Source organism: Polyodon spathula, chromosome 3 (assembly GCF_017654505.1).
Source record: "Polyodon spathula isolate WHYD16114869_AA chromosome 3, ASM1765450v1, whole genome shotgun sequence".
Taxonomy (NCBI): Eukaryota; Metazoa; Chordata; class Actinopteri; order Acipenseriformes; family Polyodontidae; genus Polyodon; species Polyodon spathula.
The window spans coordinates 85,398,523-85,412,582 of NC_054536.1; the positions used below are offsets into that span (position 1 = coordinate 85,398,523).

General features: G+C 36.0%; 2 protein-coding genes across 3 annotated transcripts; one reads left to right on the forward strand and one right to left on the reverse strand.

The window, feature by feature from the left end:
- Positions 1 to 39: 39 nt before the first annotated feature.
- On the forward strand, positions 40 to 2,615 carry LOC121308724 (RNA-binding protein 48-like). Of its 2 annotated transcripts, XM_041241294.1 has the most exons (3): positions 436 to 976; positions 1,243 to 1,385; positions 1,880 to 2,615. In XM_041241294.1, the coding sequence occupies exons 1-3, from the start codon at positions 795 to 797 to the stop codon at positions 1,936 to 1,938; spliced, it is 384 nt and encodes a 127-aa protein (XP_041097228.1). In that variant the 5' UTR covers positions 436 to 794; the 3' UTR covers positions 1,939 to 2,615. The 2 variants fall into 2 exon arrangements, 1 of the variants encoding a protein (XP_041097228.1); XR_005948551.1 differs by lacking the exons at positions 436 to 976; positions 1,880 to 2,615 and adding an exon at positions 40 to 104 and having other exon boundaries at positions 1,243 to 1,329.
- Positions 2,616 to 7,748: 5,133 nt separating this feature from the next.
- LOC121313546 (progranulin-like) lies at positions 7,749 to 12,271 on the reverse strand. Its single transcript, XM_041246221.1, has 5 exons — positions 12,152 to 12,271; positions 10,127 to 10,264; positions 8,945 to 9,064; positions 8,199 to 8,343; positions 7,749 to 7,924 (listed from the first exon to the last, which is right to left on the reverse strand). The coding sequence occupies exons 1-4, from the start codon at positions 12,152 to 12,154 to the stop codon at positions 8,203 to 8,205; spliced, it is 402 nt and encodes a 133-aa protein (XP_041102155.1). The 5' UTR covers positions 12,155 to 12,271; the 3' UTR covers positions 7,749 to 7,924; positions 8,199 to 8,202.
- Between the last annotated feature and the right edge of the window lie 1,789 nt (positions 12,272 to 14,060).

The window sequence follows — 14,060 nt, forward strand, 5'->3', positions numbered from 1 at the left end:
GGGACACTGCCATGATTGGTTGAGTAATCTCCGTTTTCTGTGTGTGATGAATCTCCCTTAATAGGGTCACGGAAGGATGGCAGCTTCCAGTTGGAAAACCGTAGGTTTGTAAACACCATGAACAAAACGATGTATATTTTACCAGAGCTAAATACAGGGAAGGAAGGAAGCCCAAAGCTTTTAGGATGTGTTGTTATTTTAAGTCTTAAACGTGCCAGTTGTGCAAAGGTTTATTATTATAATATAACACATATGGTTGCTACCTGGGCTCATAATTCCGGAACACTACGAGACAGAACAGGATTTTGAACTGAAGTTGCCTTAAACTGAAGGAAATCAATACGTGAATTGAGCGCTAAACCTTTGCTAAATTGATTCTGTTGAATATTTCGAGGCAGCATGACAATATAATAATAGCTTTTAACAAGTTAAACAAAGACGTACCATCATCAATATTTATTTATTTTATTAATAATTTTAAAGATACATATTTTAAGGTGTCTATAGTTTCTAATAGTATATCGCCTTCTCCCGCTCAAATCATTAATACTGACCGCTGTTCACTATATGTGACACCAGACAACGTGAACACGTGATCAGGGTTATTATTTAATTGGGAGTCAGTGTAAATTGTGTCTATTACCAATTAACAGGATATAAGTAGCAACTTGAACTGAAACACTCATTTTACAACATAAAGTATCCTGAATAAACCTACACATGTTTATTCAAGATGCTTTTTTTATTTTGTAAGATTTGTATTATCACAATGATTTGGATAATTAAGAAGCATTATGAAATTAAGCAAGTGTTTAGTGCTCAATTCACTTCTTTCAGCAGTAGGCGTCATGACGGAATTAGTTCAACTTTTTGCAATTTATGGAGCTGTTGAAGAATACCGTGTATTAGATGATTATCCTGTAGAACAGTTCACAGAAGTGTACCTCATTAAATTCCAGAAGCTCCAGAGTGCAAGGTAATAGATCTACTTCGGTACCCAGCATGATACATTGATTTAATAAAGTTTAAAAATGTGTTTTTTTTTTTTTTCAATGATTCAATCAAGTTCCAATAAAAGAGGAAGTAATAAAGTGAAATGATCAAAATGTGTCAAGTTGTAGAGTTAATTGTTTCATAGTATTTGAAGCACCATGGTCAACGTCTTGAATTAACCAGGTATGCATTGACGTGCTAGATTATACTACATGTCTGATTGTGCTGAAATATTACATTTTGATGCAGAATTGCCAAACGGAAACTGGATGAAAGGAGCTTCTTTGGTGGATTGCTTCATGTGTGGTATGCTCCAGAATTTGAAACCGTGCAGGACACTGGAGAAAAATTACAAGACAGAAGAAAGTTCATAGCAAGAAGAAGCAGCAGCGGTATTTTATCCTAAATAAATGTCAATGTAAATCTATAGTAATTATAACATTCTATTTGATTCCTTTTGAAAACCTACTTAGGGGGTGATTTGCGATCAACCTGTTCAGCATTTTACAGCACTGCTTGCAGTTTGGTTACCTCAGGATTCCTCCTGAAATGCATTGTTGGTGCAATATAGGTGAAAAATAGTGACACAAGACCTTTCATGTTCATGGAGTAGACAGAACCTTTGGTTTAAATGTAATTTTAAAGATGGCACCTCCTATCTATGTTTTGAATTTGTGCTGTTCATTTAAGTTAAATAGTCACAGTTTAAGGGACATACAATAAATGTAACTTGAGAGAAAGGTGTAATCACAGAAATTGAGATTTTATAGCATAATTTCTGACCTAGTGGCAATTTGGCCTATTGTACCCTGCACCATGTTCAGACAGTGCTAATCTCTGGCTGGAAGAGTTCCACTTGCTGAGCTACAAACACCATTTCTTGCAGAACCTGGTTTTGTTTGGAGGCCCCCCATTGAAATACTGACTAAGGCCATTCTTGCGTAGCTCCTGAGAACTGACAAGGTGAAACAGTGACAGATGCTAACCTTTTACCAATATCTGATGACTGGGAACCATTGCTAGTCTTGCAGTGTACACTACAGATCCTGTAGTGTTATGAAAAACTGGTCCATAAAAAGAAATATACACAGTAACATTTGAAAAAAAAGGCACATCCAGTTATGTTGGCTATGTTGGGAAAGAATGACTTGATCTGTGGAGAGCCTACTGTACAGGACCCATTATTCATGGACTTTAATACCAGTTCAATGGGACATGCAGCTAATACTGTTAAACATTGTGTAACAGAAAGGTCCCTTCCCAGTGGGCCCAAGGAAGCATCTTTCACGGTCACTGACACTTCTGTTGTCAGATTTCTCCCAAGGACTGCACATTTGCAGGACAGGAAAAGAAGAAAGGAACAATAGCTATAGATTTACTGATTGGAATTGACAAAAACAAGCAGAAATATTTATAGGTCCAAAATTACCAGAAGAACCCAAGGTGGATATGGGGGATGAGTCGCTAAACATGTCAGCGGATTTCATTAGAAACCGATTAACGAAGGTAAGCTGTGCATTTGTCTTGCTTAAAACTTCCTACTGTTATCATCCTTTTTTTTATTGCTAGTTACTTTTATATTTCAGCTGAAACCGTGGATCTGTTAACTACGGTATATATAAATCCACAGCAGTCAATTTGATCTACTTGTCCATCAATTTACTGATGAGATAAACAACAATTTTGCATTAGTTTCACTAAGTTCAGAATGTTTTAAGATTTATTTCAACCGTTTGAATTTGTGTTGAAATGAACAGATACAAAATAAACAACTGTAAAAAACATAACTGATAGTTTTTGGCCTTTTTTGTAGTGTTATTATTAAATAATTGCACACAGGTTACATACTTTTTGTTTGGTACCTCTGCTGCTATAGACTGAAGCAACATAATTAATTTTGTATTATAGGTTAATCTAATTGCTTCACAAACACATATTCAAAATAAAATTCGTATTCCAGTATGTGTAACCTGGTTAAAAATCTAATCAGATTCAAGCACTTCATTTAAAAAAATGGTGTTGCTAAATAAATACAGTAATATTCATGTTGTGCGTCATCTAATTTCATTTTTGAAATTTTGTTTTTACAGTTCCTGCATTAAAACCATAGACAAGCAGATAACTGAAGCAAAACCTCCACCACATTCGCGCAAGAGGATCTAACCATGTACATTTGATTATTTTTTTCTCTGCCACAAGATAGCTGGTGACGTCAGACCAGGTTGAGACAGACAATAATACTGCGAGTGAAGTGGTGATGCGTGTATTTATTTTAAATAAAATATTTGAACAAAACAAAACACTTTCAAAAATGGCATGTTGACCAAAACAAACACACACAAAACAGTGAACAGAAACAAGTAATGTTCTGGTTTAAATCCAGCACGAGTAGAAGTTGTTATTTATTTGTCTTTTTCACTTACGTTCCTTCTCTGAACCAAACTCAACTTTGAGCGAGCGATCCGTGCCTGTTTTATGCAACTGTGACTGGACTCGATTGCTTGTTAATCTTTGTCAGAACCAGGCACAGTCTGCACATTAACTGATTTAGCAGGGAATTACTCCTTCTCAGCCGACCTACAACAACAGTGCACAAAGACATGCATTTAAATAATAACACCACACAAAATACACTCGGTGGGATGTATCCTGCCAGTCTCAACTAACACCTTAAAATACCGTGCCCAACCACTGAAACAGACAGGTGCATCAGTTTAGAATGAAGTGCGTGTAACAGGGCAGAGGCTGGGCAGCGCAAGTGAGCGAGCATCTAAAACACAATGCAGAAGAGCCAGGATTGTCTCACACAACACTCCCGGTTATACTCGTCCCTCCTTTAACCTCGGCAATCGGCTGCAGCAAATCTATGCGATCCTGGTCACGGCACCATTGCAACAAGGCAGAGGCTGGGCGCGAACCAACAGGTGACAGAATTTGTAATAGCAGTGTATTACACAACACTGCCCATTACATATGTATGCTTCATGCCTATCTTTGACTAAAATGTTATTATTTCTTAAAATCAAAAAATAGATTTTGTTGCAGGACATGGAACAGTGTGCCATATTTACAAAACCAGCTTTAAACTACTTAGAATTTAAACAAAACAAATCAGATTTCCTAATAATTGATTAAATGTATAGTTTTTAGGCTGAACAGAAAAACACATGATACAAAGGTTTGAATTAAAATACATCTAAAACAAGACAACGATCTTCATTATTTTCAAGCTATTTTTACAAAATAGGTGCTCATCAGATTCTTGCTTTCAATCTTATTTTCCGTGGTATCCTGGAAGGCCTGTCTTTCAAATACAAGAACACTCTGTTCAAGAAAAATAAATGTAAGTAAATAAGTAACAACGTTTTGTTAATCAGAAATATAACCTAGTTTTGTATTAACATAAGCCACTATATTACATACTTTACCTTTGGTGGATTTTCAGAATGAAGACTAGTCAAAGTATACCTTCAATTACTCTATATGGTGACCACACAGTACAAAAATGAAAGTTTTAAAACCTTAATGACTTGTGCATATTAAATGAAAAAGACAAACCAGGTTAATGACTGTACAGTGGCTCTCAAAAGTATTCACCCCCTTGGACTTTTCCACATTTTATTGTGTTACAATATGGGAGCAAAATTGATTTAATTAGGAGTTTTTGCCATTGATCAACACAAACAAAGTCCATAATGTCAAAGTGAAAAATAAAATCTACAAATTGTTCTAAGTTCATTACAAATACAAAACAGAAAATAATTGATTTCATAAGTATTCACCCCCTCACGTCAATATTTGGTAGAGGCACCTTTGGCAGCAATTACAGTCATGAGTCTATTTGGATAAGTCTCTACCAGCTTTGCACATCTGTACACTGCAATTTTGCCCATTCTTCTTTGCAAAATTGCTCAAGCTCTGTCAAGTTGTATGGGGACATTGGTGAATAGCAATTTTTAACTCTTTCCACATATTATCAATTGGATTGATGTCCGGGCTTTGACTGGGCCACTCCAGGACATTGGCCTTTTGTTTTTAAGCCACTCCAGTGTGGCTTTGGCTGTATGTTTGGGGGTCGTTGTCCTGCTGGAAGATGAATCTTCTCCCAAGTCCCAGGTCTCTTGCAGACTTAAGCAGGTGTCCTCCAGGATTTCTCTGTACTTTGCTGCATCCATTTTTCCCTCTATCTTCACCAGCTTTCCAGGCCCTGACACGGAGAAGCAGCCCCATTGCATGATGCTGCCACCACCATGCTTCACGATAGGGATGGTGCTCTCGGGATGATGTGCGGTGTTAGGCTTGTGCCAAACATAGCGCTTAGCGTTGAGACCAAAAAGCTCTATTTTGGTCTCATCAGACCATAGAATCTTTTCCCACTTGGTCTCAGAGTCTTCCACATGCCTTCTGGCAAACTCAAGCCAAAATTTGATGTGAGTTTTTTTCAGCAATGGCTTTCTTTTTGCCACTCTCCCATAAAGGCCAGTTTTATAAAGCACCCAGGCTATTGTTGCTGTATGCATAGTGTCTCCCAGCTCAGCCGTGGAAGACTGTACCTCCTTTAGAGTGCCATAGGCCTCTTGGTGGCCTCCCTGACTAGTACCCTTCTTGCCCGGATACTCAGTTTTTGAGGACGGCCTGTTCTAGACAGATACACAGTTGTGCCATATTCTCTCCATTTCTTAATAATGGAGTTTACTGTGCTCAGGGGGATATTCAATGCCTTGGAAATGTTCTTATATCCTACCTGATTGGTGCTTTTGCATATGCTGTCATGATCATGGTCCTGTAAATAAGATGTATTATATTGTATTATATTGTTTTTAAATGAGGAAATACCTATATAAGGTAATAATAGCTATATTTAAATCAGAAATTATTTATTGAAACCACTTTGTGCTCAACTAAGTAATGGAACTAATGCAATTCCTTGTCGAAATGTATTTTGTTTTATCTTTAAGTTCTACAAGAATGCAACCATATCTGTCATCTAAGCAATTGATATGCCCTAAGTACGGTTAACCAGGTAACTGACAAATCACACACCTATACAGACAGCGATTGAATTTTTTTTTTTTTTAAGTAACGTGTACCACAATATCATTGAATCCTGCATTGTATGACTTTAGAAATTATAAAGTTTCAATCACAATCAAGCTGTTTTGAAAATGAAAGCTAATTCCAGCATGATACCGCTACATTTAATGCAATGTGTTATACTAAATGGTTTGTTCATAAATATGCTTTTCACTGCAAGAAATTAAGTAATAACAGAATAAGGGATATCAACCAAGATTTAAAAAAACAAAACAAAACAAAAGCAAAAACAAAATGTTGTTCTGGCTTACGACCGAATTAAACATGACATTTGTAGCTATGTATTCAATCGATACAGTTTGTCATATCAACATATAATATATATATATATATATATATATATATATATATATATATATATATATATATATATATATATATAAAATTTTTAAAGAACAGATTTCACTAATTAAACAGGAGAAGTATGCAAGGTAGTGATAATGAATTATAAAAAGAAAACAGATAGATAAATTAATGCACCTCAAGATTGTATTTTGTCTATTATTCGTACTGATAAACAAAAAAGCCGTTACTTGGATCATGGTAACGTTACAGCTATGTCAGACCTTGAAATTGTATCCATGTTGTTCTGGTACTGTAGGTATTTGTACTCCACTGTCCAATATGATTTGCACTGGGGGCCTCTTGCGTATATCTACATGATGCGATACAAACCTCAGTTATCTAGAAATCGGGCAGCTCTATTAGCAATGGTTTCCCGCTTTATGAAAGATACTAAAAATGTACATGTTTAAAAAAACTAATAGCAGCAATTGTGTACATGTTCACTCAGAGTCGGTCATCTAAACTGCACCATAAGGTATCAGAAAAATGCTACTGCATAAAAATACTAGTAGCAAATTAAGAGTTTGTGTTTCAAAATTCTACCAAATATACATTAACTTTGAGCTTTGCTGTGTTTCAGATGTTTCTCGGTTTAGCTTTGAATCATACAGTTTCTATCTTATTGTATGCATAGTAACACATGTCCTCTCAGCAAAACAAACCAAGCAATATGTATTATGAATAAAGTGGCATGCCACACAGGTTTTGTATTGGTTGCTTATTGACACATTTGGAAATGCTAAGGGTTTTCACAGTGATCATGGTATAAGGTTAAAGAAATTTAGCTGTATGCTAAAGCAGGGCCAAAGTCTCCAGCATTGTCAATATATGATATATACATGTGCTATTATTTAAAGTTCATCAAGTTACTCATTTGCACAGTAGATCAGTCATGGAATGCTCTTAAAATGTACAAAAACATAAACCGAACAGTCTCTTGCATTCAGTTTGAGTTTGAATTTGAGAAGATTCAAGAATGAAGTGCACTGGTTTTTATTAACTTTTAGACACAAAGTTACAATAGGGACGTTCCTGGCTTTGTCCAGACAACATAACACAGAAACAGAAATGCACTGAAATCTGGTTAAGCATCGGCACTGCTGAGTTACAGTTTTTGACAGTGGAGTGTGCTGTGGGATTTGATCTGCCACTGTCCCCTCATGCACTGTATAGTTTTGTAAAAAAAACACTGCCCTCCATGGAATGAGTAGATACTCTCTGATTTGTTTTGTAGGCACATTAACAGGGATACTAATAGGCAATTAAAGAGAAACAGCATCAGAAAAATACAAAAATGACAAAACACCACAAGATCATGGGTTTGCATTGGTTGTTTATTGGTTGTTTATAGAGCCATCAAGGTAGAAAGCAAGAATTCAAAGAAGCCAAAAATAATATAAAGAAAGTCTGTGAACAGTTTCAGCTAGATGCCACAGCAAGACCAAAGATGGCAGTATAGTCACAACTCAAGGGAACAAGTCCTGCGATTCATCTAAAACCAATGAGAAAGAGAAGGGTCAAGATAAGACATGATCAAATGTATTACAAGCATAGTATTATTTGTAATTCCTCATGTTACCCCCTCAAGCACAAACTGCAGAGCTGTCTAATTCTCTGTAAGACTAAATGTAAAATTATATGGTATGGGGTCTTCATTTGCACAAACCTTCCATATTGGGGTGTAAAAGTCAAGACACCAGCAACTCCAGGCTGTCTACAGCAGCTACTGTAGTATACCACTGTATTTTTGTTGTCACAAAACTTACTATTTTACTCATCATCTGTATCTGTCATAGCAGACTCCTTTTCAGCCGAAGGGATCATCAGACCTTCTCTATTACACTTTGTAGAAGTGCGATCACAGGTATAATTATGAGGACAGCAATGGTAACCATCTTTACAGCAAGTAGCCTGTGTAAAATAAAGTATTATATTGTTACAGTACACAATCCTAACTGTAGAATCAGAGGACAATATTTAAAGTCAACTTTTAAGCATAAAGTAAATATTGTAGCATTTATATTCAGATCAATGGTTTACCAGCCAGAAAATTAACTTCATTTTTTTTCTTCTAGTTTTTTTTATAGTATTATAGTATTTCAACTCCCTGAACCAACTATAATAATATATATATTTTTTAAATAATTTGTATTATGATGAAGCATGGTTCATAACCACCACACACTATGGTAACCATTTTACTCAGTCTCTTAGGTGGTCGTACTACAGGTATTTAGTCCGTAATAATAATCCAGACTGTTCCCATAGTTATTCCCAAGGAGAGAGGTTTGGAAAGATTGCACTTGTAAATGATTATATCAAATACATACATAATTAATATCAAAATTCAACATATCCTAAAAAAAAACAAGCACAGAACCAAAAGATGCACAATAGAAGGCGCGCTGGAGATAATGTTGTATGTGCTAATAAAGGGCTTAAAAAAATGTTTAAAAGCTTCGGTTATGGAAAAGGGTTATACATCTCAGCAAATAAAAAAATACAGATGTACCAGAGGGTAAGGACAGCAAGCCCAAGTGCCAGACTTGTTGCAGCAGGTTGTCTTCTCAGGGCAGTAATGTGTACGGTCACAGCGGATCACTGAACTCTTAACAGTTTCAAGATTCTCCTTCTAAAAACACAGGACACCATGATGAGAGACACAATTCTGCTTCACTCGTGAAAATGTAATACACACGTTGCCATTCATCAAGAGTTTGCCTCCATCTGTTATTTTGCTGTACTATTTTTTTTTTTTTCCACAGCAGCTAGCGCAAACTAAAATGTGTAAAACAAACCTATAGATAGGGACCTTATCTTGCCACATAATTACCAAGTTATGAAGGTATAAGATTATAATAATTATTTACCCAGAATACCTCTTCAATCAAATAAGCTGGCCAAATGCCATTGGGAGAGACGATGGGTGAGTGAGCTGTCAACAAAGTCCCATTACAATATGTTCAAGGTTTAGCTTCCCCCATGCAGTAATTTGTATGAATTTAAAACAAAACAAAACAAAAAAGCACTTAGGCAATTTATTTGTATTGTTCATATTTTGTTCAACATGTTTTAATGTGTAGATTGCCTCAATGAAGTGTTTGCCTCAGACAGACCACTTGTTTCTGGAAAAAGAGATACATTTTTAATTGGACACATATAGTAAGAGATAGGAGAAGTGCAGACAGACTTTAAATGAGCGTTCAGTGTAATGCATTCCTATTATGGTGTCATCCATACATTTAAACACTCAATTTTAAATTGTTTGGTAAAATTAAAGGAAAAAATATATAATGCCTTCATCAGTGTGATGCGTTAGAGGAAGTATTTAACTCCTTTACTTAGAAGCCAGGTCCTAGTTTGCTCCCATTGTTTTAGGAATGTGTTTCAGTCGGGTAAGGAGTCACATACTGTACATCAAAGTAGGAAAGGGTGTGGAAAGTGAAAAAAAAAAAAAAAACTAAACTAAAACTAAAACGTATTATCTGGAGGAAAACTGCAGGAATATTATTTAGTGAAAATGTGGTCTATTGGGGTAAAATGTAAACTAGCTTTATTGTAAGCATGGTAACATTATAATCAGTCCTTCAGGACACACTGTTTCTCTTACCTGTACCAATAGTAAACACAGCACACATTAAGGCTTGTCAACCATTTCTTATTTCATCACAGGTAGGTTGTCTTAACTACTTACTTCTGAAACTGCACAGCATTCATATCCATTCAGTGTCGTGCAACAGGTTGAATGATCAGAACACATTGTCCCATCAGGACAAGTAATAGAACCAGAGACCAGCCCTGACATCAACAACAATAATCCCACCTGCAGCATCTGGTGACAAAACAAGTACATAACTTTCAGAATGATGGGAACTATTCAATAAGTGAACTGCCTGTAGCAAAAACCAGGATATTCTCCATTCCAAAAACAGGATTACATGACCTAATATCAAGTAAGAGGTGTTTAATCAAAGGAAACAATCAAAAGTTAAACATGAAATATGGACTCTGAAAGTTAAGGTATGATATGCTGGTGGTTTTAAAATGAACAAAATGGCTTTTTAAATTCACAATTGGAGAAATCTGAAAACAGTACTTAAAGTACTAGCAAACATGTAGAATTATAACACACATTTACTAGTTTCCCACTGGATATCCAGCAGGTATATAACAATATTTTTTGATAACCTTTAGAAATGTACATTGAAGAAATAACCAGCATGGCCAGCTGGAGACGAGCAGCTTGCCAGTTATACTCAGAAAAACTAATAGATGATGATCGACAATCTGGTTTCTCTGTGCCTGAAGTTCTGTTGCAAGATTTCACACATCATTGTAGACAGGTTTATAAGCTGGAAGCTGTGAGTTAACAGATCTGAATGAGGTTCTATATTAAACATGTCAACAAAGTGTTAACAGTGGATAAAGGAGGAAATGGGAGTTGAAACCTCTGATTAGAAAGTTAAGTATTTATTTTTGTACAATTATTATTTTTTTAACTAGTTTGTTAAAACTAGTTAACTGTGACAAGCCGTTTTAACATTTAATCTTCAATTTAATATCAAAATGCAGTACAATTGTTGATATTAGTAGATTTACACAGTCATGTTGATATTTAACTATATATATATATATATATAATATTTCGAATATATATATATATAGATATATATAATATATAGAATAAAGAAATAGACCAATTGCTGATATTCAAAATGCAATTATTGAGACAAAAAACGGAATATCCGGTCTGAAATTTTTTATTTAAAAAAATTCATACCAGTGAACATCGGTCTGCATTTCTTATATAACAAATTCATACTACAGTAATTAGATGACCTCATCTGGCCTGTTCTTCCCCTGTAAACTTAATTGTGGATATCACCTTACTGTATACCATGTTCATATATTTTGTTACGCAAAAACAAAAACAGAAAGTAAAAATAAATAAATATTTCCACAAGTGACTGAACTTCGCTCATTCTGTAGCTGTCCTTACAGGTACCACCAAATGTTCCTGTCAGGACACTGCACTCTGATTGGTTATCATATTATTGTAAATAAAACAACGAACAGTCTCCCAACAATGAAACCCTAAACCTAAGGCCAGGATCCTATACTGCAGCCATTACACATCTAAAGTAGTTCATGTTTGACAGTGAATAAGCGTTTTTGTTACTTTAAAAAAAAAAAAAGTTACTTCAGGTGCTGACTTCCTCATTTGTCCTTACTGGAACATGTCGTGGTCCTTTGTAGGCACACTGAGCACAAATGGTCAATGAACATAAAAGGAGCTCAGTTGCCAAATCTGCTTGTAATAAGATTAATCCGTTTAAAAGTCGCTTTCATTTTTTGGGAGTCGCGGGTTGCGAGATTGACTGGTGTCAATGTCTATATGCACATCGTTAGAATCCTCCTATCCCCAGTCCAGTTCAACTAGAAAAGAACTACAAAAAAAAAAAAAAAAAAACTAGCACTGTGTGTGTGGAATTTGTATGAACTAGTAGTGTCTCTGTGTGTGTGTGGAATTTGTATGAATACCCCCACTGTCGCTCCCCCCCCCCCCCCCCCCCCCCAATACCCCCCCCCCCCCCACCCAACCCCCCCCCCCCCCCCCCCCCACCCCCCACCCCCCCCCCCACCCCAAACCCCCTTAAAATGTCTAAATTATTATTATTATTTTTTTACATAAAATATGCTTTTTTTTTTTTTTACTCACCATTAACACCAGGTTAATTCTATTCAGGTGAAAGATGAACGAAAAAAGGGGTTAGATTCAATCTTATGCCTTTCTTATTCTGTTCATGAGCTGTGAAGACTGTTGTTTTTGTGAAAGACCCACATAACTTCCTCTATAAATCATCACATGGTATTTGTAATGGACACATTAAAGAGGAAGTAACTGAAATCTGACCAAAACATTTCATAACGCCAGCAAAATATATCCGTCACAAGAACCAGAAGGGAAGTAGCAGCAAACTAAAATTACAAATAAAGAATAACAACTTTGTATTATTATTTATTTTTTAAATATAAAACTTTGCTCAAACAGAATATACTGTACACAGTAAGAATTAAGAATTCATTGGTACTTTTTTGGATACCATATCATTGTGCAATGTCCAGTTCAGAATCTTACATCTTTAGTTACAAACTAGCTTTAAATGGTGAAGTTGTAACTTTATTTAAGTGAAACAGAATCAGACCAAATGAGGACAAAATTCCAAACATGAGGCAAGATGCGGATGGTTATTTTAACAAAAGGGGTTTGTGTCCACTACATATTATTTGGCCTACGTGCCATTTTTAAGAGAGGCAATTCACTCTACTGGCATGAGTTCACATAAAATACCCCAATGACATTAACATGTCCACTCTTGAGTCTTACAGGACACAAAAAGGCCCAGGCTTTTTTAAACCCATTACACTAGTTTTCTGTTTTGTTTTGTTTTTTTAAAGGGGGCAATTATGCTTTTTTTTAACTCTGCTTCTACCAACCTACCAAACCTCTGTATATACAGTATTACAACATTAACATACATATTGAGAATATTTTATTTTTAAAGCAGTCTAATGGTTGAAGTTAACTCTCGAACAGCACACTGCTAACAAAGTCTAATCCAATTTTACAGGAAGGTTATAACCAGCTCCCCAGATAAGATGCATACTGGGTGCTTTATGCATAGAAAGAATATATGTTATGTATGATATTTAGATTTAACAAGTACACATAGAAATTTTGCTGCAGCTTCAGTTCGTATGTTATCAAGCTTCATGTACTTGGTTGGTTCCAATCATCTCAATAGAGAATGGTAGCTAGAGAATGGATCATAGAAATGCCTGGACAGCTAAGTGTAGTCTGCCTGGGAATTGCCAGAAACATGTAACCCACAAGTCTTGGTTTTTAAATAAAAAACAAACAAACAAAACTGTGGATGAATCCATTCACCTGCAGGTGAATACAGTGGCTTGCGAAGGTATTGACCCCCCTTGGCATTTTTCCTATTTTGTTGCCTTACAACCTGGAATTAAAATGGATTTTTTGGGGGTTTGTATCATTTGATTTACACAACATGCCTACCACTTTGAAGATGCAAAATATTTTTTATTGTGAAACAAACAAGAAATAAGACAAAAAAACAGAAAACTTGAGCGTGCATAAGTATTCACCCCCCCAAAGTCAATACTTTGTAGAGCCACCTTTTGCAGCAAATACAGCTGCAGGTCTCTTGGGGTATGTATCTATAAGCTTGGCACATCTAGCCACTGGGATTTTTGCCCATTCTTCAAGGCAAAACTGCTCCAGCTCCTTCAAGTTGGATGGGTTCCGCTGGTGTACAGCAATCTTTAAGTCATACCACAGATTCTCAATTGGATTGAGGTCTGGGCTTTGACTAGGCCATTCCAAGACATTTAAATGTTTCCCCTTAAACCACTCGAGTGTTGCTTTAGCAGTATGCTTAGGGTCATTGTCCTGCTGGAAGGTGAACCTCTGTCCCAGTCTCAAATCTCTGGAAGACTGAAACAGGTTTCCCTCAAGAATTTCCCCGTGTTTAGCGCCATCCATCATTCCTTCAATTCTGACCAGTTTCTCAGCCCCTGACGATGAAAAACATCCCCACAGCATG